The following is a 26,769-nucleotide window of genomic DNA, read 5'->3' on the forward strand; positions in this document are numbered from 1 at the left end:
TGTCTGAGATAAGGCTATGAGATGGTTGATGTGGTCTACACAGTTCTTGCTGTCTTGTGGGCACTGCTAGAGAGCTGGGAAAAGTGACAGGAAAAGCAGATGCAGAGATGGGCTGTGGTGTGGTCTAGGTACATGACAGGACTTTTGCTAGAAATCAGTGATTTCTTCCATCCTGCTTGAACCACTGGTTTATGATGCTGCAGTTCCTTCTCTGGCTCCTTTATTCAACTGCTTGCCTTGAGCTGAGGGGCAGAACATTTTAGGAAGATGATACCACAGCTAAGAGAAGAATACAGTGATAGAGAAGTGTTATTAATCATTCTACTACAGAGTGTCATCCTAATAATGACAGCAGAACCTAAATCTGTCACGCTTCCTATCGCTCGTGCTACACCACTCATTTAAGAAGACATCCCACTGTGGAGACCATCACATAGCATAACAAGAACAGGTACAAGCTTGTTTTGAGTCTATGACCCTTATCACATTTAGATTCCACACCACCCCCAGAGCAGGGGAAAAAAAAAAAAAAGAATGCCAATTAATTCAAAGTCACAGTAGGTTGCTGATTATAAGCTTAAACAGGATAATAAATGCATGGATATTTTTCCACTCAGAAAAAACAGCCTGAAATATTATCTACAATTCAAAGTAGCTATCAGTTTTATTTATAATTTTATTTAGAAACTTCAGAGAAATATCCTACAGTATTTAACTTGTTTAAAGGAAAACTTATAGAACAATACATGAACATTTGTACTGTTATGCTGATCTAAATATTTTTTTGTCTTTTCCACTTGAGGGCTGTTTTTTTCCTGTCTGCTGAATCTTTCAGAACTTCTTGTGCTCTGATTCTTTGTTCTGAACCAGAGCATTCTTTGGGAAAAAGGGCAGGGTTGTTTTGCCATTTACATTGCATGCTGTGCAAAGGAGGAAGCTTTGCAGTGCTTTCTGTGTGGAAAGTTAAATATGTTTGCTGGTGTGCCTGTTCATGGGATAGCTTTTTATGTTTTATCTGACACAAGGTATCAGTCTTTCTGCCCCATGATTGCTTTCCACACAACCTGTAGGTGATTTTTCTTTCCTGAAACAATGTCAACTGATAATATAATGTCATAACTGGATGTTATACGTAATATCTTCTTACAAGAGTGCAGATGTTCTCTATATATTAAAAAGAGTATATTTTAAAAAGTGTTTTCTCTGTCCTTCAGCTCTTTAAGTCCTGATGAATTTTGCTTTACTTCTGTCAGTAACTAATGCAAGAAGCTTCAATGTGTGTGCAAATGGTAGTAGATCTCTGCCACTTGTTCCAGAAGCCAATTGGGCAGCTGCCAGTCACAGGGAAATTCTTAAAGCCTCATCTTGACAGAAAAGTATGAATCTATCTGAATACTTAAGGGTGGCTTAATCTCAGATTCAACTGATTATTGCCTGAATATGTTTGCAAGGCTAAGTTTAAATATTCTGGTGGGTGGCTTCAGAAAGTTCAAAACAATAATGGGCTAAATGAGCTAGAACATCATATTTAACTAGGAAAACATAATTAATAATTTGAAACGGTAATTTGAGACTGTTGAAGAAATTTTTTCATGTGCATGCCCACATTATACAAAAATCCTGGCAGTCTTGGAGAGAAAAAAAGTCAGTATTAAAAATAGAAAAGACACTGGAATGAAGAAAAAATGAAAGAATAATACCATCAAGATTATTATTAAAATGTACCAGAATTTATAATGGAAGAATAAAAGCAGAAGCAGAACTCTGGAACTGGCAGAATGAAAGACAATAAGATGTTTATTTAAAAAAAACAACACCCAGTCCCCCCAAAAAATAGTTCCAGTAATATTAATTGTCTATTAAATAAATTTTGCACAATTATTTATAATGCTGGACATTTCTTTCCAGGTACAGAAGACACAAACAATGCATGTGAGATGAAAATTTAAAAAGTCATTCACAGCCAAAGATGATGCACGATAACAGCACTGAGGTGAAAAGAGGAAACTTGGATGACTAAGACTGTAGATACTAGATATCAGTCTGGTGGGGTGGGTACATCAGGAACAGAATTAAAAATACATAGAGCCAGTAAGCCTGCATTTGATGATATGAGGTTGGAAGAATTGATTCTTGTGTGAGGTTAGAGGTTTGGTTCACTCTGTTGTAGGACATTCTTAGGTTTCTCTTCCGAATTGTTAGCCTGAAATACATACTCAAGGAATAAAGGTTTTGCCAACAGAATCCTTGTCAAATAGGTAGCTTTTAAGTCTGTTGATGATTAGCCCTTGGCCCTAGACCTAATGAATGTTTTTATTATGGAGACAGACAGTTGTGTATAGAAAGAACAGAAAATCTGTTTTCTGCAGAACAGATTAAGAACTATTACGTCCCATGAAAAATTCATCTGAATCATCGTGTGATTTAACAATGGCTGTGAATTTCATTTCAGCCATTGAGCCTGTGGTTCAGTGATGGAAATAAAGGCAGATCTAATTCTTTCAAAAGTTGCAGCTTTACTGAGAACTGTTATTGAATCTCATTAAAATTATATATTATTTTTAAAAGAAAGAAAAAGGGGAAAAAGGCATTTAATGACAAAAATGTTTCCTACAGTTGGAAATTGCTTTGCATTCTCTCAGAAAAATAAAGGAAAGAATGAAACACCTAATTATGTTTTGGATGATGTTGGGATAGGAGACCAGCTGTGCTTACTAATGACTTCACTTAGCTACCCCTAAGCCATTGATGCTTTCAACCAGAATTGAATCACCAACCTTTCTGAAATATGAATTGGTTTCAGGTTGCTTTTCCCCTTTCCTGGTATGAGTACTTGCAGCCTCATTGGACTAAACTCTTTGCCTCTCCCAGAGGAGCAGAGAGGTGCAGGATGAATTTTAGACAAATTTAAACTGACTGACTAAAGCATATCTCCACTCTGGTCAAAGGAGCATTAGAGACCTAAAGCAAAATCACTGTTCAGCAGAAAGAATGTATGCAGCGGGTAGCTCTGAAAGTTCCATCAACCCCTTGCCAGAGAAGGAAACGTTGCTGAAAACACTGATGTTGAAGACCCTTGAAGAAAATACATCAGTTTGAAAGAGATTTGATCTAGCAAGAGAAGAACCAAATGCTTGTGGCCTGATGACGCATCCCTGTCGCAGGAAATGGTTTTCTGTAGCACTGAAGTAGATCTTCAAATAAGGACTTGTTGACAGCAAGTAAAAAGATCAGTGTAAGTGGAATGTCTTGATTTTACTAGAACAGATCAACTCAGGCTCCGAGGAAGAAAAGAAATCAAACATGGGAAATTGTTTTTGAAAATAGCAGAAGTTTGAGGATTTTTTAAAGCCAAGAGTACCATTGACTTCTGTGGTGTTAGGGAATGTCAAAAAAATTGATCATAAGGAGCTCAGGATAACTAAGAAAAGACAAAAAACATGGAGGCAAAATGAGTTAAGTGATATGATCAGGATAATGCAGCAATTTAGTGGCAAAGCTGGAAAAGCTCCATATTCCTTGAACACCTATGCCTGCTTAACTGTGTGGCTTTACAGCATGAGTCAGTAATCCCACTGATTTCCAATACTGTAAGAAAAGAAGGAATCTGATTGAGCCACTATTCGTGTGGTGTGGGGAAAGGCAAAGCACTCATGTAGATTAGATCTTGGCAGACTAGGCAAAACAGACTGCCTTGTGCAAGTGCCCTGAAGAGATTAGCAGAGTAATATTTGTAAAAATTATTCGACTGAGCAGAGATGAGAAGAAGGAGTAGGAGAGTCCCAAGACTGATCCCTGCTCAGAGAAATCACTGAGAGACTTTAATTAATGTTAATTGGAATGAATTGATCTTTTTTGAGCATTAAGTTAGTTTGAAATCAAAGTTGAAAATGCAATCATATATTAAGAAACACATTAAGGAATTAAAGTTTGTGTGAAGATGAGAGGACACAAAGTAATAAATAAAATATGGCCCCAGTGTCTTTAATATTTATAAAATGTAAATTGGTAAAGGATATGGATGGGGTTACCTCAGAAAATACTAAGAATAGCAATTAGAAATAACTACATCTGGAAAATAAGAAAGTAATTTCTGACCTATGTCTATGCCTACAGACTAGTATTAAGGAAGTTCAGTAAAGTCTTACTATGACAACACTTAACTCAATTATAAAGAGCAGCATGACAAATGTATAGGATAGATTTTATGATTATTTGGTATGCATTTAGTAAAATGTCAGAAGCTTTTTTTTTTTTTTTTTTTTTCTAATTATACACTTCCAAAACACAGCAAAGAGCTGATGTGTTTCTGAGCTTTTTTTACCAAATTACCAGTATTTGTGACATGCACACACTGGAAAACTATTTCAGTTTTGCCTAGAGGAGACGGAGAAGACAAATGAGGAATTGTAAAGAATTGATTTCACTAAATATTTAAGAGTCCCTTGATTTTTTAAAAACTTTTACAAATTTAAAATGCACAGAATAGGGAGATTGTGCACCAAAGTATTTCTCTAAGCATATGTCCCAGCTCTGCACTAAAGCTTTGAGTGAGAAAAATGAGTTAGGAGGCATGTCCTCCAGGACTCAATCTTTGCCAGAACTCAGATTTCCATGTGGAATTCTGTAGAGTTGGCCCTATGCATATACCTTTGAATAAATATAGTGAACTATTAACAGGCTATCTAAATGTGCTATATTTGGTTGAATAATAACCTTTTTACTGAACAAGTGCTCTTTCAGATTGAAGAGTGCTTACATCCACCCACAACACTCACTTTCCTGCTCTCTGAAATTTAATCTTAATGCAGTAGTTCTGTCTTTAGCTGTTGTTGAAAAAGCACCAGAGGGATGATGCTGCAAAATGAAAGCTAAGAAGAATGTATGACAATTGCACCTATCTCAGCCAATTCTTAGAGATGCCCAGTAAGAGTAGGATTTGGCAAGTCACCCTAGCAGCTCATTAGAGGAGGAGGGATATAAGACTTTGCAGATCTTATAAAATCCTTGTCACAGTTTCAGGTGGGTTGCAGTGGTTCTGTGTGAAGGTTGCATCTGTTTTCAAACATCATTTCTGAAGTCTTTAAATAGAATGGAAAATGAGAAATATAACAGGATTTAAACAAAAAAAAAAAAACCTCAAAAAAACCAAAAAAACAAACCCACATCCATTCATGGAGAAGAGATAAATATGACAACCCAAATGCAAGCTTTGTTTCATGATGACCCTAAACTGCTGATGGCTGAAAGTAGTTGCTGCCAGAGGCAGAATCATTTAATATTACCCTAATTCTTGCAATCCTCCTCAGAGCAGCAACTTCTGGCTAGCTGGACTCTTCTTGTAACATAGTATTTAGTTTTCCTGTGCTGCTGCATTTCTGCTACACATTTTCAGCTGTGGTGGGGTTTTTTTCTCCTTTCTTTTCCTTCTAAATCCAGACAGTGATTTATCTCTACTGTATATACAGAAGCAAGTAAGTCTGGGCTGTTAACACTGGTGACTCCCTTCTCTCCACTTTTGGTGGGCATGGAAATCACTCTGCGACAAATCCTACCACAAAGTATTTTCTACTTCAAATTTCCTTCTTATTCATCCTGAATCTAAGGAATATATCTCAGTCTTGTGTCTTACTGTAAGGTATAAAGGAAAGAACCTGAATGGGGTCCATTGTTCAAACCACAGCACAACTGCTCTGCTCAAAGCTCAGAAGAAGACCATGCTATGATTTTAATCTTCTGCAGTGAAGGAAACAGATGCTAGGGGAGTTCCAGGACTGGAAAGAACTTGGGATGCTAAGAGAGGGCTATATAGTTTTAATGTAATGGCTGGAAGACAAAGTCAGTCTTTGAGATAGTACATACAGAAAAATACTAAGGGGATAATATTTTTACACAGCATTATGCTTTATCTTTCTGAACTTGACTCTGACAGCTATGGATCTTCACATACTCCGGCCAAGATTCCTTTCTCTTTCAGTCTTATCCCCACTCTTCTGCAAGAAACATACATTGGATTATCCCAACACACAGCTACTGGCATAATTTCTCCATATTGTCATAAAGGGACACCTGATGAAATCTCATTGATATCTTAATTCTCACCAGAAATAGAAAATTTTCTCCAAAAGTCTGACTAACCAATGAAATTTAAGTACCCTGCAGCCATGCAAAGCTTAAGATCCACCAGCTCCTTTAAAGGAGAGTCTGCAAGGGCCTCAGAGTGCTGGAGAGCAGTAATGGCAGGTCAGAACCCAAAGAGAAGAGCTGCTGGAAGATGACTCGTACTGCACTGTGGCACTGTTGCTCAGGATGTGCAAAGAAAAACATTCCAGGCTTGTTTCTTGACCTTTTCCTGGGAGGAATTATCCAGCTTAGCAGCATCACTGAAAAAGGTCCACAAATAACAGGATAAAAAAAACCAGGGATAGTTAGTGAGGTGGGACATCAAGCTTTGACATCAAGCTTTGACATTGCTAGAGCTCATCTACTCCTGCCTGCTGAAATTATCATTTTGGGCAGGTAGTGAATATTATCATCCTGACTGGAAACCCATTAACTCTGTGGAAGATCTTTCGTATTAGTCATCAGAGCTAGTGACACTGATCTTTGGTCTGCTCAAAGTGATAGGCACTTCAAAAAGAGCTAGGTGTCTGGTATGCAACAAAAAGGTCTTGTAGGGAAATGAGAATTGCAGGAAGTCTATCTCACTGCTATTGCCAGCTTTCATTAGCTGAGCCCAAATTTATTGTTGCTTCCATTTCTGTTGAAGGAATGGATTATGGATTATACCTCTAAGAGGAGGTAGTGGGGAGAGAGAGAGAGAGGGAGAGAGAAAATGGAAGATGAAACTCAATTCTTTCTAGTTTTAGTGAATCAGACAGAATGAGGATGGGTGATTAAGTAAGGTTAATTAGGTAATTAAGTAATTAATTACCTAATTAAGTAAGTTTATAAAAAAATTAAAGGACTTCAAAATGGGCACCTACGGAGATCAGAGTGAGTAAGAGATGAATTCAAGTGAGGAGAAAGGTTTGGGAATATTTGAGATCATTATAGGGGTAACCAGGTCCACCAATGATTTTGCCTTACCAAACTTTAGCAATCATTCATTGTTTCAATTGTTCATTGTTTCCACCTGAGCTGGCAGTCATTTCTTCCTTGGTACCCACTAGGGAGAAATGAATACTCAAGAACATGATGTCCCAGGTGCACACCTCAGAATGGAGTGTGCTGCTGCCCACAGTGTATGCCTCTCCCCACTGACTAGAAGAGCTTAGAACAGATGCTTAACTTGTAGCTATCAAACTATTGAGCAAGTGGTCACTCCTTGTCTTCTATTGCCAGGTTCATTGCAAAGCCCATGTGTAGAGGGGTGCCCAAAATGGGAGGACATCATGCTAAGTAGGCAGCTTAGTTAATCTTAGTCATGGCCTTAAAACAGTTTGCAGTCTGTTTCTGTCTCTGGAGGTGTCTGGCAAAGGGCAGCCCTTGAGTTCTTGTCACAGAGGCCACCCCTGTAAGACCCCTGCTGTCAGCACCTGGACATATGAACCCAATGCTGTGCAGCTTCCCAGGCTTTGTCTCTTCTGCTGCAGAACTGCTCTGCATTTCTAAGGTAAGGTTTAGAAGGTAATTGTTCTAGTGTCTGGAGCTTTGTTTTTCGTTTTAAATATATTTTTCAGATTATATCAAAACAGGAAAATATTTGTTAAGAAAAAATTGTTAATGTCTCCTAATTAAATTCATTGAAGCAAATCATCTTTCTGCTTCCTACGTTCTCCATTGTCTGCTGTGTTTCTGTATCTCCTGCAGATGAACTGGCACCTTCTTCTCCTGGGAGCCACACACTTGCTCTGATAAAGGCTGATGAAGTTAGTGCCCCAGAAAAGTAATTTTCCAAACAAAAGGCTGAATAACCAGATAAATAATATTTTCGCACAGCATTACTGAATAACAACACAGAGTCCTCAGAATTGCTGTGGCTGCACTGGGAAGCGGGTGAGAGGTGGAATGTTGATGGGCAGTCTAGAAAGCAAGCAGGTTCTTTTAGAGCCAGCTATGATCATGCTATGTTACTGAGCTGTGCTTGTTTTCAGACAATCAGAAGCTGTGTATCTCCAAGACTTATGCTTTTTTCCTCTTGACACTTAAGTGGGAGGGGCTAGTTTCTTGAGTGAGAATGAAGTCAAACAAGAGCAGGAACTGGGGCTGAGGAACCTGCCACATTGGGAAAGTGACAGGCAAGCTGTTACCAGTAAGGATGCCAAGAATGCATGAATATATAAATAAAAGGAAGATTTTCTATCAGCAAAGAGATGCACACCATGTTTCCCACTCTTCTTGAAAGTACTCCAGAATTAGAAGCTTGTGCCCAACTTAAAAATCTGCACACTAGATTTTTGCCAATGTGCAAACTTCCTACCCTCCCACACTCTACAAATCTCTTTGACAAAAATCCTGCAGATGACGGATTTCCACCCTTGAAGCGCATAAGGTCAAGAACAATAAGTACCTGAACTCACACACTTCAGCATCTGCTAAGCAAGATCTGAAAGGTAAGCACAGGGTATAAGCTTGACCTGTTGTCATGGTGCCAGGACCTCTCCGTCAGTGGGCATGAAACAACATCTCTTTTCATTCCTGCAGCCCAGCCAGCTCAGACCCAGAGAAATGTTTCTACTTTTTTATTTGTTCTGCCCAGGCTGTAGTCTGGGCTGAGCTTATTGATAGCTTCTGTGTTCTGCACATAGAGCCCTTCCTTTCAGGGGCTTTTCAAAGGCCACAGTGCTCCTTCTCTCAGTGTAAGAGTTCCTAGGTTTGTCACTGTGTTTGTGCTAGTTTCTTCTGTGTGTACTTGCATGGTAGTAACTTTTAAAGAACTCTACTCTTAGTAAAAGGTATGCTTCTGCTAACACAGAACTTCTTTTGTGGCAGCAAACACTGAGATTTGAAAGGACTTTTCTCCCAGATTCTCAACAAAAACTTACATGAAAACATTCCAGGTGTTAACAGCAATTTGGATAACTACGGCCATTACCAGAAAAACAGAGGCTTTGGCCAAAACCTCCAACCAGCTGATCCAAAAAAGCTCATGTGTTCCCAAAAAAGCTAGTCAAGTGTATTCTTACTTGATCTTTTTAATTACTCCTTTTTTTACATCTGAAGAATAGTTGTTCATTAATGGCCTGCAGCAATGTGATTTTCTTAAGTAACAGGCTGCTCATGGCTTTGTTAGGCATGTACAGATATTTTATGATGGGAAGGTACTAAATAGTGGTTGGCACACAGAACAGAATAATCAGCTGAGCATGTTGGTGATAGGCATGGTCCTATTTATGTGCAGGCTGAGTTCCTGATGTGTTCTAGTGTTCTCTTCCAACACTCCTTTGCCCTTTGAGGTCATTCAAGGTGTGATTTAAGGTCCCTCTTCTCCTGCCTCCCACATCCCACACTCAGCTACTGGAAGTTTCATTAATGACATCAAAGTACTCAGACAATATGAAAATAAAATAGAGAGCCAGCTTCCCTTTGCCTAGCTTGAGGAGAATAAGACAAGCATGGCTGGGTGTCAATTACCCCATAAGTAAGTTCTTTGAACTGCTGCTTTTTGGCATGGGCACAACAAGAATTCAACATGCTGCATGCATCCCACTCACTACTGTGACAGAAGATCCCTACCCAACTAGATCAAGAAAGAGAAAGAAAATGGCCCTGTTACTCTTTTCTTGACTCACTGTCTGGAATGCATGTCTTCCATGCATTAAGAAGTTTACACTTCAGCTGTTCCATACCCTTCTGTCTGAATTGTTATGAGGTCTTGCATATATGGAGAGGGCATAAGAAAAACTGGAGACCCCAACCAAGACCTCAAGAACTTTTGCAGTTTATAAAAATTGTTAAAGAGCCTTTGAAAAGACTCCTTTTGGTACTTTAGTGAACGGATGCTGGTAGGAGATGAAACACCTTTGTCTTGTTGCCATAGAAAAAAGGTGTGCCTGAAGAAAATGTGCAGTAGAGCAAGCTCCTCTGCATAGCATTCATCTCCTGCTTCTGCTGTGCAGCTCTTAGCTCGATGTGGGCTGTGAGCTCCATCTGCTCGGCTCACATATCCCTGGCAATACAAAACATTTGTTCTCTGACCATGGCCAGCTGAGAGAAAGGACAAAGCTCAACAGCTGATTCCACACAGAGGAAATAAGAAAATGTGCACCTCATCTCCAGAATGGGTTTTGAGCTATCAGCCCAAGCTAGTTGCTTGCTGTTGCAATGGTCTGAGATTTTTTTTATGCCTTGGCTGTTTACAGTTCAAAACAGTTCTTCAGGTTTGTCATAGCAACCCAACCTTGCAACACTCTACAGACTGAGTGGGTCTCACTTCAACACCATTATTGCTGTTTGGTTGGATTGTTAAGATGAAGCAGATATTTTCCCTTACCAGCTTTCACTACAAACATGTCATCTCTAGTCTCCTGGAAAGCAAGAAGACTACCTCCAATTATGCAAGGAAGAGGCACTGATATGCCAGTTAAAAAAGGGCTAGAGAAAAAGAAGTGACTTGCCCTTCATTTTTTCATGCCCTTCTGAAAAGCTGCAGCATATGAATTAACACTCATAATTTCCTACTCTCTTTTGTATGTCAAAGTTTTCTTCCTATTTTTAAAGCATTTTGGAGTTAGAATTCTCACTTGCCAGTTAATGGGATTGAGAAACACTCTTTGTACTTCAGAGGGGAGAGTGTGTCAAAGGTTTGAAACTAATTGATTACCTCTGATTTTACTGAGTCTTGGCTCAGAGTTTGTGACAACGCCTTGGTCTCCACAAATGTACCGGCAGGGTGGTTGTGCTAATTAGATCCTAGCTGCAATGGCAGGATTTATTCCACACAGTAGAATCCCCAAGGAATTGATGACAACAACTAAATAGTCTCAAAGCAAGGACTAAAGATAATCACCTAACTAATCTTTCCTTATCTTATACTATTTCTGAATTACATTATCTTGTGCTGTCAACAAAGTCAGCATTTACAGCTTTGCTGTAGGTTACTTGAAAAAAAAAAAAATTATTACTGAAAATTTGAGGCAGTTTATTGTCCTGTCAAATTCATCTCAACCTAGGGGAGTTTCTGAGGACAGTATAATATAAATGGCACAGAAACAACTACTATTTCAGTATGCATTGTTGTAAGCAACGACTGTGTTTCAGAGCAGATTCAATGTAGCCCCTTTAGAAGGGTGAATCTTACTTAAATTCTCTGTTCACTAAGAAGAAATTAATTGTCTCCCATATGGTCACACAGAAAGCTGAAAAAAATTGCAGATGCATACCTAAATGTTGGTCTAAGGGCCTCTTTTGCTCCCAGGTTAGTTCCTGGAATTCTCAGCAGTAGTGATATGTGTGCTACTTTTATACCTGGGCCTGTTAGTTGGCTCTTTCTCTAATTTCTTTTCCTCTTCTCCTGGTTTTGGTTTGTTGTTTTTTGGGTTTTTTTGGCATAATAGTCTATGTTTATGATCCATTGAATTTTTTTAGATAGAAAATTCTTTTTCACTTCCCTCGAACCTGCTGTCTAGTAGAAGAGTACAGCTGAATGAAAGTGCCCCTCACAGTGCTGGACTACACTAGGGAACACAAATTTAACTGGAGCATGCTTTCAGTCACATACAGGGGTGCTGCTTCCAGAATCTGTTCTAAGTTCCTTCTTGCTCTTCTGTGATGAGCTCTGATAACCTATTATTCTACTGATAATACCATCCTACATGTTCATGAGCACTTTTTAGTGTACTACAAAATGTCAAGGAGTACCTCAAGTTTCATAGTAGCTATAGCTAATATGTGCACAGAGAAATGTTCTAGCAATATGCTAGAAACAAAACTGACAATAAGAAACTGTTTTTTAAAAAATATGTCTTTTGTGGCTTCCCAAGGATTTGCAGAGATGAGACACAGAGAGCTCACAGTTTACCAACTGAAAGCTGAACTTAAAATGAATCAGCCATTTAGGGCTCAACCTCTGAATTTTCAGCTGGCTTCAAGCTCCAATCTGCCAAAGTTTTTGTGATCAATAAGGCAATGAAATGCTGAACCCCGCCAAGAACAAACCTTGTAAGGCAGGATAATAACAAGTTTTTAAGCCTCATGAGCTAACAATGAGTTCCCCATTGCCCTGGAGAGTACAAACATATTTCTTTTGGCAGTTATCTGGACCTTCATCATGCTTTTTGCACTCCAAGAAAAAATATTACTCCTCATCCTGTGGTGAACCACTCCGTATCCTCTGGAGCACTTGTACTAGGTTCTTGTAAAAACACACTGACTGGACTAGAGCTTTCAAAATAAGATTTAGTAATGTAAAAATGAAAACAAACCCACAAAACCTAAACCAAACAAGAACCAAAACAAAAAAGAGCTGTCACATGTGGCAAACACAGGCTATGGAAAATAAATTGTTGTGTCTAATCTAAATTGCTTCAGTATCCTGGGGAAATAATTTTACCAGCCTTTACTAAAAAAAAAGGCTTTCATTTGGCAAAGGAAATAAATGCAGGAGGCAGGAAGAAGGATGAGCAGCTTATACCCCATGTGGCACAAGCATAAAGAAAGATATATCCTATGGATTTATTTGTGCTATCAGATACACAGCTATAACATAAATTCTTCTAAACTCATACAAGCAACTGCATTTATCCATTTCCAGGACTCTGTCATTGTTTCTGGGAAGTTTTCCTAGTGGAAAACTAAATGTAGACTTGGGAAACACAAGAAATCAGTACTTGCTTTGGCTAGGAGTGCACCTGCTCTGCATCACTGGAAAATGCCTCTGTTCTCATGGGAACCTTCTTGGTGATCATGGAGCAAATCTAAACTTTCACTGGAACTTATGAGCAATTTAACTGCAGTTGTTACTGTGGAATATGTAAATTTTCTTTCTTCTTATCCTGCTTAACTGCTTTGAAGAATTGAATTGACCCAGATTTTCTTAACTGAAGCTGCAAGTTGGATTCTGGGGGAGAGATATTTCCACAGGGCCCAACAGGTTTATGATTACAGTATGTACTGTACTTATCTTGAGCTCTGTGGTCATGAGTCAGTGCACTGATTTCAGTCCACCCTCCAGGTACCTAAAATTGGTATTTTGGAGCCTCTGATCACATGCTCTGCTTCATGAGCCAGATATTCTCTGCTTACTCTGCAGATTTCATATCTGATTACAAGATGGAAGAACTTTGCTAGTCAGCAGTAATTTGATTATCTCCATTCCTGAAGCTTTCGAGACCTCATTCCCTCTCACTGAGGCTGACCATATTGCAGAAGGGCATTGTTTTAATATGGATGCTACACACACAAAAGGAAGAAAATAAACATATTTGCAAGCACAGAGAAAATGAAAACATGTTTTCTGTTGAGTATTCTGAAAAATCCGTGGTATGTAATATCTATGTCTGTTGTTTCTTCTCAGAGGGTTTCCAAAGACATGTAAATTTGTTCACAAATTTTAGTTCATACTGCCTGTATGCAGTATGTAGTAATGGGGAAAAAGGGCATTTGACTGGGAAAACTTAGCATAGTCCAATGACTTGGGCAGTGATCAGAATGTCCAGTTTGCTTCAGCAGAGTCAGCACACAGAGTAAATTAATCCAAAATGTGTTTCCCATCTGCCTCTCTGCAAACACACCCAGCATGGGGACAAAACAAGAGGAGTTAGAGATGTGTGCACGCCTGCAGGGCCAGGATCTTATTGGAACAGAGGGGTGTGGTGGATGGCTTCTGTAACTGGGTATCAGAGAGCAAACTTTAGGCTCTTCAGAGATCTGCTTGGTAGAATACAATGGGATAAAGTCCTGGAGTGAATAGCAGGCCAAAAAATCTGTTCAGTATACACAGATCTCCGCATCCAAACTCAGGAGCAATGAATCTGAACAAAGATGCTCAGCAGGATCATGGAGCAGATCCTCTAAACTGGAGAGACACAGATTTGATGGCTGGACCACTTGGTGGTTAAGGAATTGGTTGGATGGGCAGGAAGGTCTGTGGTGCAACATCCCATCCTTAAGGGGAAGGGAGCATGCAAAATTAAAAAATGCTTGTGGTCAAAAGTGTCAACAAAAGTAAGAGGGTCCTCGATAACTGACAGTGTTTTATTAGTAAATTATACACTTGGCATGGAAATTAGTATTAGTTAGCCCCTGACCTACCATATAAGCACATGGCAGTGGATTTTGGGTAAAGGGTTGAGATGAAAAGGAAGAGAGAAGAGATGAATTAGAGAGTGAGGAAGGGAGGTAGGGGGAAGAGGAAGGAATCACCAGGGACAGGTTCCAGTGTCAGGGATCTTGGGTGGTCTTGTTTCCCCCTTACAGTCCATACTCACTTCCTTACCTCTTTCCTGTGCTTGTGTTGTGCTGTGTGTGGCTTATCTTACAGGAGCCAGAACAAGGATTCTTGTTCTGGAAAAGTTCTGCACTTTACCTCTACATGGCCCCCATCTCCAGCCATGTCTTGTTCTTTCCCATGGCATGTTACTACCAACAATTCTTGGTGGTAGTAGTAACAATTCTGTTATTACCAACATGGTTGGCTCCACAGCTATTGGGCTATCAGTGTTTGAGACACATAAATTTAGCCTCCTTGTCTTCTAGTATTCTACATGTGGTTAAAGGCTCAGTGTCCAAGCAGACACCAGAGATGAGTGCTGTTCTCAGTGTTTGGTGTTGAACTGATACTGTTCAACCCCTCTGTCAGTGACATGGACAGTGGGATCAAGGGCACCCTCAGCAAGTTTGCCACCAACGCCAAGCTGTGTGGGGCAGCCAACATGCTGGAGGGAAGGGATGCCATCCTGAGGGGCCTGGACAGGCTGGAGAGGTGGAGCTGTGCAGACCCCATGAAGTTCAACAAGTCCTGTAGCTGGGTTGTGGCAATCCCAGACACATATACAGTCTGGGGAGTGGATGTATTGAAAGCAGCCCTGAGGAGATGCACTTGAGGGTGGATGAGAACTTTGCCTTGGCTTGGCAATGTGCACTTGCAGTCCAGAAAATCGCCCTATCCTGGGCTGCATTCGAAACAGCTCGGCCAGCAGATCTAGTGAAGTGATTCTATCCTTCTATTGCACTGTCCTGAGACATACCTGGAACACTGGGTCCAGCTCTGGGATCCTGAAGATAAAAAGGACATGGACCTGTTGGAGCAAGTCCAACAGGAGTGTCACAAAGATGATTATTCTCTCTCCCATGGTTGGATGGGACTCTAAGCAAACTAGTCTAGTGAAAGGTGTTCCTGCCTATGGGGGGTTTGGGGTGATTTGGAGATATTTGCAAGGTCTCTTCCAGCATATGCCATTCTATAATCCTATGATCCCTTTATTTTAACTAGGTTTGTCTGAGCTGGTCTCCACTGAAACCAATGAAATGATTCTGCTTGATCTGAGTTTGCAGAAAATTCAGAGATGGCTTTTGCAACCAGGAACCTGATGCAGTTCTGTTTTTCACTTAAATAGCAGCAGTGGACAGATACGATGTTGTTTACAATCAAAGTAAACAAACAAAGCCTGTTGAATACAGATCTGATCTCCTCCAGAGAGTAGTGCTTTATCTTGCACTCCATCTGTTGCAGAGCCGTAGAAAAGCAAATTTCATATCTATTGTTTAAGGTAGCACTACCCTTGGATGCTTGGGGCACTGGATATTCCTATCAGATTGTTCTGCAGGTCCACAGATAATTGGAATGGAAACCAGGGATGTGGTTCTCAGGCAGCAATATTGCCATAGGGGAAGAAGGAAAGACTGCTAGATTCACCCAGTGTCACCAGAAGATGGTGATGGGAGGCAGATGAGGCTCAGATGAGCCCTTTGAAATCTGAACTTGCATCTGATCTGTGTTTGTGGTGCAAGAGAAAACCTGTAGGCCTCTGTGTTTGCTGTGGGAGCCCCCTGAGAGAAACAGGGGGATAAGACTGAACAGCTGAAACAAGACAGGTCATGCAAGAAGAATTGCTGTGATTTTGGCAGAGATAAAAGACTGAGCTAGCACAGAGTAGCAAGGCATGTGTAGCCACAGGGAACGTATGGAGAGATGGAACCTTGGATGAGGTAAAGGATTCAAAGGACATGAGCCAGGTTTACAAATAACTGCTGCTGGAAAACTGCCTGAAAAACTCTGACAACCCCAAGAAGATGGTTTCAGAACATCTTGTGCAGGAGAGGTCCTGCCTTTGCATCTCAAGTGTCCCCTACCTGAAGTTTAATTGTCCTCCTTTCTTTCTCTCTGACACCTCTCTCCTGAGCTGTGCTCCTGTTTGGCTCCCATGCAATTGAACAATGTAGTTTAGGACTGCGGTTGCCAGACTTCGCCTTGTTCTTTTCCATTATTAATCAGCTCTCTTCCACTAACACATTGACAGGGTCAGCAGAGGTGTGCAGTATCAGGTACAGACAGGAAAATGCCCACACCTACGCTCACTCCACACAGCCCCCACCCACGCTCCCCTCACACCCTCTGAGACACCCACCATTCTCTCTCATGCCTTTCATTCCTTGCCACAGCTTGAAATTTGCATGATTGCCCGTGTGGCAGGTTGTGGTTCTTAGTTCATTACTCCTCAGGAAACACAGAGATTATGTAGGGTCAGTGTGTCTGAGCTGCCTGAAATGGTTCTGTGTAATTCTAACACTTCATGGCAGACCTTGAACTTAAATGGGTTACTTGACAGAGTGTCCTCCCTTCATATGTGTTAAAAGGCTCCCCCAGAAGTTTCCTGGGGACTAAACCTCTCTCTAATGTGTATATATATATATATATATATATATATATATATATTTATCTCTAAGGATAAATGAATTGATTAGAAAGACAAGTAGACCAACAAAGACAAACAAGCAAAAAGAGCTAAATTTAACACAAAATGAAATCAGCAGATTTGAGGTGAAAGAAAAGCCAGGGCACATTTTTGGGCAGATCTGCATCAAAAGTAGGCTCTGTGCTTTAAACAGTGGTGAGAACAGTATACTTGGGGCTCTGGGTTTCAGCACCCTCACCTCCTGTATTTGAAAGACTGCTCGCTCAAAGAGAGACCAAAGAAATAATGTAGAAAGACTTCCAAGTTTGTACAAGTCAAATAAAAGAGGAGTCTTTTTCTGTACCCTAGATTCCCACAGTTGTGGAACTAAAGGTCAGTGCTGAACTCTACCAGTTGCTCTCAATTTGTTTAAGTCCTGCATATATTCGTGGCAGAAAATTCCATGCATTAAGATCTGAATTGGGCTGATGTTCTCTTTGGTAATAGAAGAGAAAAATAAGAATTTTGCACAATTGATAAATAATGTCCAAAAGGACAGATGAAAGACAAATATTTTTGCAGTAGCTGCATATTTTCCAGATTTTTTTTTTTTTTAAGGTATTTCATGACAAATCACATTAGACATGAAGAGAAATATTTTAATTGCAAAGGGTAGTTAAGTTCCAGAACACGTGAGAGGTTTTCAATAGTTGAAGTCTCTAAGAAAAAAACTTACTCAGGTCAAGTTAACTCTTGAGATAAAATGATGTGCATGTTGTCTGTTGTTCCAGTGTCTTTTCTAACCATATGCTTTCAAGTCTGGCTGAATGTTTTTTTTTCTTTTTTTGTACTGATGTTCTGAATATGAATGAAATTTAACAGACAGAGCTGTTAGTATAGACACCCATAACTTTTATAGGAAGCAAGATAAGGAGTATGCATTTAAATATCTTAGTAGCATTTTAGTAGCTATTTACTTAACTAGTAAATAAAATAGTCATTCTAAAGATAGCTGTATCTGCTGCAGCTGTTAGACAGTTTCAGTACTACCTGCAGCTATGCAAAACCTCTTTGAAGTAAAATTACCTGAAGAGAAATGTAACCACTATAATTCACATGCCAGCCTTTTCCCAGAAGATAAAGCTCAGTGTTATGTGATACACAGTATTATTTCATGCAGTATTACTTCATATGAAGCAATATTTGGACTGAGGTCACGCTCTCAAAGCACCTTGGAAGGAAGAGCTTTTTCCTGACTTCTCTGATCCCAACGTATAGTCTTTGAGTTGTCTTTGTATCGCCCACAAGCCTCATTTTCTTGTTCTTTAGCTTTTTCAGATAAATCACTTGTTTCTAAGTAGGCAGTTCCAAATCTGATTCAAGGAAAGCTGCTCCCTTGCACGTTGATTGCAGCTGTTTTCCTGCAGTCAGTTCCACTCCTGACCCAAAGATACACCATTACTTCTGCAAGTGTCTTAACTATGATATTACTGTTTATTCATTCCATGGCCTAGATATTTGCTTGATAAACATGTTCATTTTTAGTAGCAACTGTTGGTTTGTCTTAAGAAATTGTAACTACGTTTATGGTAGGTTCACATTTTAGGCTGCAGATCCCGTTGGCTCAACAGTCCTCCCTGACCCTCTTACTGTTGTTAGATCAAATTTCCACAATGTTTCCAGCTTTAGAAAGGCACCTACTTTGCCTTGTGAAAAACTGGGGGAATAGGGAAGAAAAGAGATAGGGGAGGAAGTTGATGTTGTATGTTAGTATGTTAATCTGGTCTTTTTCTTGACAGTCAGTGGGTGTGGGTTAAGCCAAGGGCCCAGGTATTTTTTCCCTGCTTTTCCCACCTGATGACTGAGGACTCCAGGCTTCTCTAACATGACCCAGTGACAACAACTCCCATGTGGCCACAGAGTAATAACTCTAGGAGTGGCAAGGGGTTACACATACTAAAAATGTTTCAGTATCTTCCTGGTTAGGTCCATAATTCTATGCATAGTAGAAGACATGAATATGTGACTGAAGGCCAAGCAGGTAATGATACAACTTCAGATATTAAATTTTGTGGAGTTGAACCTTGAATAAAAATGAAACTATTCTCATCCTTCAAATATTATGGAAGTAATGAAATATTTCCTGCCCTCAGAAAAACCAGAGCACCAAGAAGATTATTTTTAGTCATGTTTTTAAAAATTATCTGTTAACTTCACCTGGATGATTTCATGTGTAGACTATTTTAAAATTTTTGTTAGAATAAGACTTTCCTTTCTATAATTTTATTTCCTCTGAAACAATTTCAAAACTAAAGTATGACATTTTATTCACCTATGAATCTTCACAGCTTACATTTTTGTTAATGCAAAGCATTACAAAATACCACCAAATTTAAATGATAATACTGAATTCTCATAACTGTTTGGTTTTGGTCCACTCTTTCCTGTGAGCTGGATGTTTATTCATCCAGCTAGATGATCATCAGATCTTGAGCTGATACTTGCTTTGAGATGGAGGATTTGCAAGCATGCAGGGTACCTGTGTGTTACTCTGATTTATGTTGTCTCTGCTACTGTTCTCCTTTAGCTGCCAAAGGAAGGCACAAGCCGCATACAAATTACACTGGGAATCACCTAGAGACATCTGCCTGTGGCCTGAGAGGGAGAGTGGAGTCAGCACAGCCATGCAGACTGACTACAATCTAGCATTGTGTGTCACTCCATCTGCGTGGTAGCTGGTCCTGTCTTGAATCTCCTTTGTGGTGTACAGCCCTGTAACTACAAGCTGGTCAAATTCTTTCCTTGTCTCACATGTGGATGGAGATACCATTTGTCTTTAATATCTTTCCCATGAAATCAGGTGTGACCAGTAGGTATAGGTTATACCCAGTAGGTTTAAAAATCTCAAGACAAACGTCCTTAATGAACATTTTGGCATGGGAGAATTTATTGAGAGAACTAGAGTGTTTTGAAACCACTGCTTTCAACTTTGCCAGCTGTCATCTTAGATATAAATGATGATGGAGAAAGGAATCAAAAATAATGCCTTTGCTCAGAAATGTTTAGGAGGAAAAGTCTCACCCAACAGCCCTCTGAAATCAGGAAGTCATGAGAGCAGCAGTGCAGGTTTGGTTTTACTGGTTAACAATTTGATCTAATCTTAGAAGTAGAAAAAATGAAAAGAAAAAATAATAAAAATAGCATCTAATTAATGTCTATTCAGCAGTAAGGTTTTATTGGTTTTTGAAAATACTGAGTACATGGTACCAACTTAATTCTTCAATGTTTTTTAAGTCATATTTAGTTTTTGTTCAATTTTACTTTCAAGCATATTCATGCAAAATGAATTGTAAGCAATTGTAAGCTTGTGAGGTGGCTGAGGAGCTGATAGTGAGCAGCCATGAAGGTGGCTTTTCAAAAACTAAAAAGGATAAGCAGAAGAGTGTTGCTGCCAGACAGGGAGCTGTGAGCCTGGAAACTACAAGCACCCTTGAAAGCAGTGAGAAATGGGACATTTCCTGAGTTTGCATCATGATCACAGTACCAAGAAAGTTTAGCCTCCATTTGCTATCAAAAAAAAAGTGGAAGCAGTCTGGGAAATCTGAATTGATCTGAATAAACAGAGCAGGTCTCTGAACAACCTGATCTGACCTAGCTGAAAATGTTCCTACTCACTGCTTGTGCCAGATGGCCTTGAAATGCACCTTCCAGCCAACCCATCCTGTGATTTGACAGTACAGAGGATAGCTTGCTGGTATACTTCTTACTTTAGGTTTGCATGTAACAATTTGAGTTGATTTATTTTTTTTTTATGGTGTATACCTTAATCTGAAGCACTGCAAACTTTATGGGAAGAGCAGCATATGCATATGTTTAGTCCTATATTAAATCTAGCCTTTTGAATGTAATATCATTAAATAAGATTCTGGTTACTCATGTACTGTCTTAGTGGCATGAATTAGCAAAAATTTCAAGTACCCATTCTACTCACAGAGTTCAGAATGTTTCTCTTCAAACAGTATGAGTCAGCTTATTTTCTCATGATGGTTTATTTTCACAGAGGTCCTTCTGTCCCACTTATACAAAGAGAACATGGATGGATGATATAGGATATGTTCCACATGAGAATATTAAAACTATTGTCTTCACTGCCATTCTGTCTGTCCTGACCTGTTTGCTTTCTTTTATTGATAACTAATTTTTCCCTGAAGTTTTGCCACGTCTATAAACTATAAAATGCTGCAGATGGACTTTCAAAATCATTGCGGATGATGGACCCGGGCATCAGGCTTATTAACAGAAAACAGGTGGATCAACATCAGTAAAATGCCACCCTAACACTTTACTGACACAGAGCTTATATTCCCTTTACTAGAGACCCCCTGGGTCTGCACAGTGCCAGTTTCTCCTCTGTGCTTATTTCTGAGTGATCTCAGCATCTTGTCTTGTGAAGTCTATCCATCCACTGGGCTATACTTAGGGGAGGGCTGTTACTGTGGATATTTTTAGTGTCTGTGTAAAAGAGCAAAATGAGACTATGTGATGTTCTCACTGCAGAATATGAGGCACCACATGCAATGGCTGGCTTCATCAGCCTTCCTGTGTCAGCAGATGTGTTATTTCTCATATTATGATTCAGACAATGTGTTATCTCTCCCCTGCAGTATGGGATAAAGAAGAAGGAAGAAAAGGAAGCAGAGGCCCAGGCTGCACTGGAAGCTAACGCTGAAGGGAGTCTGACACGCCCAAAGAAGGCGATCCCTCCTGGCTGTGGGGATGAGGAGGAGGAAGAAGAAGAGAGCATCCTAGACACAGTCATCAAATACTTACCAGGGCCCCTGCAGGACATGTTCAAGAAGTAATAGCTGCAGACTGTTAGATGGGCATAAACAGTACTGCAAAGGATTTCTCTTTTGCCCAATGGGGATTTACAATCTTGCCATTCATCCTGCAGTCCTCCCCACCTCTGCCCTCTACTGCTCACTAGGAGTCCCTTTGCTTCCCATTCCCTTCCAATTGTCTCTTTCCCTTTCCTCCGCCCCAAGACTCATCCATTCCTTAATTTTGTACATAGTCACATCCAGTAGATGCCTCTGAATGGATGTAAAGATTAAAAAGCTGCAGACTACACAACTTTTATTATAAGCCATAGTACTATGTATGTTAAATAAGGCAACTGCACATCAAGCATAGGAAAGGAACAATCTCATTTCCATCCAATGCAAGAAGGAGTGTTCACTAAATATGAACAGTGGCCTCTTTAATTTTTTAAATTATCTTATTTTTATTATTGATAATAATTAATCATTATTATAATGTTCCTATTGATTGGGTCACATCAGCCATTTTTTGTTGAGCACATCTGCTCTCAGAAGGGATATCTCAGTTTTGCCATGAAAGCAGAGCTTTTCTGTTTTAATTCTATCCGTGACATAAATAAAAGATCATTTGGAAAGTAAATCATGCATGACTTACACAGCTGACATCACTCAGAATTGTAGAAGAAGTGAGTCATCTGCCCTCAGATGCTGTAGAAGTTAAATGCCTCAGAATCTAAGCAAGAGTCATGTTACTTTGGGAATTAGCCATACATTTACCTTGAATGAGCAAATTGGTCAGGCACTTGCCTGAGAGAGCTGAAACCATAGAAGAGTGCACAGTGCACTGGTAGAGGACCTCCCCAACCCCTCTGAAGCCAATGACAAGTGTATTTGCTGCTGTGTTTAACCAATCTTTCTCTTTCTGCCGTATTCAACCATCCCGTTTCCAGCAGTGCTTGCAGGTTGGACATTTGGGTTCCAGCATGTTGTCGTGGCTCTGTCCCTTTCCTGCAGTGTGTGGGAGTGTGTGGTGGCTTGAATGTTAGTCATGGCAGATCCATAAATATCCATGATGTTTATTGTGCTAAATTACTGCATTGCCTTGGGAGGTCACTTATTTTCTGCCCCACTGAGATTCTGCACCTGTAAAATGTAGGTTTCAGTCTCTACCTACTGTAAAGACATACAGTGAGGATGCTTCTCTAGTGCTGTGCAGGAGCTAATTAATATTACAGAAGTGTGTGGTATCCCTTGATGCTAGCAGGGTGGGAGAAGATTTTTTTCTCACAATTATCTTTGTGGCCTTTTGCAGACACAGATACAGAAGTCTCCTCAATGACACACTGTACACATCACATAATTCCATAAGAAAATTCAAATTCTAAGGGAGATATTGACTTTCAATACCTACACAGATTCAATACATAGACCTACTTTGAACACAGGTCCTCATGATCCTCAATTTTTGCATCTGGCTAGGTCTCTGTAGTCAATGCTCTGAGAGTATCATGCCATCTCAGTCTCACAATTTTGTCAGGAGAATCAGGGTTTGTCTGGCAGAACTAGCATTGCTTGTCCCTGTCCTGGGAACAGCAAAAATTTCCCAAGTACATGAATGAGATTTCAAGGCAAATACATTCTTTTTGCTCACAATGAAAAGGGGGATACTATCAGACACTTCATTGTGCAGCTAAATTTAATGTTTTACTTAAATGGATCTCCTTTGCACTGGCTCGGTGTAACTGAGTTTAGGCAAACATCTCAGTATTTTCCTGAATAAGATATTTTAGAAGACATTTATCACCTTTTCAGGCAAGCAGAAGAAATCTGTACCATGGTTAGGAAATTGAGTGTGAGAGCTCTGTACCTTCCAGTAGCATCTATTGTAAGAGGAAAAGAGTATTTTGAAAGAGAATAAATATAATATGCCCTTCTGGCACAATTTTTATTCAGGTGTTATAGTCCTCGCTTCTTCTCAAATAATTTCAAACATCACCTTCTGTTGAATCCAAGGTGGAGGCTGAAGAGGTTTGACTGATATGCAAGTCAGAACAAGCTGATAGAGGTGCAGCTTGTTTCAGGCTGGATCTAGGAACAAGCCTTGTTTGTTCAAGTACAACCTGCCAAGGTCTATCCAGAGGAAGGAGAAGTCAGGTTTTACTCATTGGATAATGATAATGGGACATTTTCCCCCCTAACTTTCATTTAAAACAAGATGACTGCTTCCCTCCTGAGATTTTCAATGACCCAGAGCATTCTATGAATCAGTGAATCAGTGCTCGGGTACAGCATATTAATGCTGAAATTTACTATTTTCTAGGAAATGTCCTACTCACCCCATGCAAATTCAGCAACTAGTAACTTGAGGCTGTTTAAGTAAATCTCACTGAATTGAGAACTCTCTTTCTGTCAAAAGGGCAGCAGCTCATTTTGATTCTCTGCCAGAGTATCCAACATCCCTGAAAGCTTAAAGGCAGAGCCTGGCTCTTTGCTTCAGCCATTCATTGGTTGCTAGATATCCTAACCTGGATCACTGACATACAGACATCAATGCTTTTGAAATGCCTTGATTAATCTCTGTGGCATTCATCCTCTATTACATAAGTAGTACCAGCAGAAATGTGCCTGCTCTAAAATGAGCATGTCCATTCATGTATTTCCCTGGCCTTGTGCTGGAGAACTCTGCAAACATACAAACAAATGAGAAGTTAAGCTTATTCCACTTTACTTTGGCTTTCCTCTAGCACTTGCTTTCTCACCTTTCCCTAACCCCCGTTACTGATTCCCTTCTTCATCCAACCAAATACCGTTCCCAATGTAAGATCAGAATTTTCTGCCTATCATTCTCCTTTCAGAATGTTAGTGCTGCTTGTTTTCACAGTGTCTCTGGCAGCTTGATGTGCATGTTTGTGCACACATCTGCGGAAGGTGAAGAAATCAGAGAAGACTAGGAGAAGAGAAAGTATGTTTGGTACTGTTTTAGATAATTATGCCTCAGTAGCTGTGGCATTGAATGACCAGCCTAAGTCAGGATCTTGTGTAGACTGTACTCAAATTTCTTAAGCAGGTAGTGCTATCCCTGGGCTCGGAACACTAAAAATACTCTCCTTGTGAGCTGAGCTCCTGAGCTGAGTGAACATCTGGATTGAACCCCTGAAGAGGGCCATAGGATCGCTATACTGAGTCTGGTAGGCCTCATTCCAGGCTCACCAAGCAGGAGGGTAGGGGAAGGTGGTTTGTTAAATAGTGTTTACCGAGTCTTTTTTATTGTGGGATCTTCCCAGCTCAGCCATTGCATCACTTCTGTTATCTCAGCTGGCCACACCTGCAGCAGCCCTTCCTCCTTTGACAGCAGAGAGTTCATCCGAGTGTGAGCTGGCAGTTCTCATTTTCCTTTTCTTGCCATAAGAAACATGACAGAAGATCCACCATAGGTACTGGATAGATTTGCTTGGTTTTGCCTCACATAACTTTTGGCAAGTTGCATGAAGGTGGACCTTTCCTCAAGTCATTCCACGGTCCCAAAGTGCCTAAGCCATGCTGAACAGACTTGAGAGCAAGGCACTCTCCCTTCTCTTCTGCCCATCTATTTCCCTTACTCAGAACTGGTAACAAGGGACACAGACACCTTTGACTCATGTCTGGAAGTCAGAAGCGTTGTCTCACACACTTTTCCCCTTGGCACTTATGGCAGGTGATGAAGCACTTAAACAAGAGACCAAAGAGAAGCATGGTTCATTGTTTGGATTCTGAATATCTTTTTGTCTCTCATGACATTGTTTTATTTGCATCACTGGTCTGTTCAATCTCAGGTAAATGAGGAATTTTAGTTTTATAACTAGTTTTTATTTACACAGAAAGGTTGTTGGCTAGACACTGCAGTCATTTTCCCTCACAGCTCCAAGACCTTACAGGTTAGTAAAAAAATAGTCAAAGGGCCTTCACATTTGGAGGGTAAATGATTTAGTTTGCCATTGACCTTGTGAACTCACATTTATATGTAGAGAAAGCCATATGAAATCAGACTGCAATATTAATTATCAATGCTACTATTAAGTTTAAAATTAATAAAACAAAATATAAGATCATGTGCTTAATCACTTTGGAGCTCCTCTGTCTATATTTCTAGTATCATACATTGGCTTAGATCCCTCCCAACCTCTCTCCTTCATCAAGAAAGACCATACCAGTGCTGCTGAATACATCTTTTTGCCAAGCTTTTTGTGCTAGAACAAGCATTGTTAGAAATTAGCTGTTGTGATCTAAATGTAACGTCTTCTGTATTTGAAAGTTGTCTGTATTTGTTCTGAATATATGTTATTGAGGTAATTGTTTCTTCATGCACTGAGTTAGTAAAATGTTTTAGTACTGTCATTAAAAAAATTGCCTGTTTTCTCTCTTTCTCATTCACACACACAGAGCAAAATTTAACTTAGTCATGCATTTTCTAGTAGAAATGCTCCCCAGCTTTCTTTCAGATGCATGCAGTACTTGAGGATGATTTAAAGTAGAGACATTGTGAATGTGATTTTAATTTGTTATTTTCCTGGTATTTTTTCCTGCATGATGTGGGTAAATGGTATGATGTTCTTTTAAAATGGAATCACAGCCAATAAAAACCCCAGTGATTTCATAAATTGTTTGCAATGCTTTCCTGTGAAATTCCTACCAGGCTACATTTGGAAATCAAAGCATGGTTGCTCATATACAAACAGAATGGTAACAAAATTGAGGAGCAACATGGACGTTATTTGAATAAATATGCTCATTTTTTCATTTGTCAAAAACACTGATGACACTTGATGTGTACAGGTCATTATCAAATTTTAAATAAGTTTTGCTACTAGGAATTAGCTTTCCTTAGGAAGAGCAGAACAACACTCCTTTGAAAGAAACACAGACATTTAGCTACGGTTTAGTGACAATGTGTTTGGATCTTAAGACAAAAAATGTAAAACACTGATTTGCAATGACATTAAATGTATCTCAGGATCCAGAATTCATGATATATATATACAAAACTCTTTGAATGGCAAGTTCCACACAGATAACCCTCATTTTTCTTGCCCAGGCACAAATCATTAGTTGTTACATTCAGCATGAGAACGTTGCATCACTTTAGAAAAAAATATTACCACACATCTCATAGGAAAACCTGGTTTTTACCCTTTTTA

The 26,769-nt window shown here is 39.7% G+C and overlaps 1 protein-coding gene and 1 long non-coding RNA gene across 3 annotated transcripts in view; both read left to right on the forward strand.

Moving 5' to 3' along the window:
- The window catches only part of CPLX1 (complexin 1), a 105,705-nt gene extending 79,473 nt beyond the window's left edge, over nt 1-26,232 (forward strand). For both annotated transcript variants that reach the window (XM_023944896.2, XM_023944897.2), the window contains exon 4: nt 21,440-26,232. In XM_023944896.2, the coding sequence (XP_023800664.1) occupies nt 21,440-21,637 (198 nt within the window). In that variant the 3' untranslated portion in view covers nt 21,638-26,232. The remainder of the gene's footprint in view (nt 1-21,439) is intronic.
- Nucleotides 7,138-10,967, forward strand: LOC147648344 (uncharacterized). The gene is made up of 2 exons (XR_015280069.1): nt 7,138-7,615; nt 7,813-10,967. It is a non-coding gene; the product is annotated as an uncharacterized LOC147648344 (long non-coding RNA).
- Nucleotides 26,233-26,769: the final 537 nt, after the last annotated feature.

Source organism: Cyanistes caeruleus, chromosome Z (genome assembly GCF_971803275.1).
Source record: "Cyanistes caeruleus chromosome Z, bCyaCae1.hap1.1, whole genome shotgun sequence".
Lineage (NCBI taxonomy): Eukaryota > Metazoa > Chordata > Aves > Passeriformes > Paridae > Cyanistes > Cyanistes caeruleus.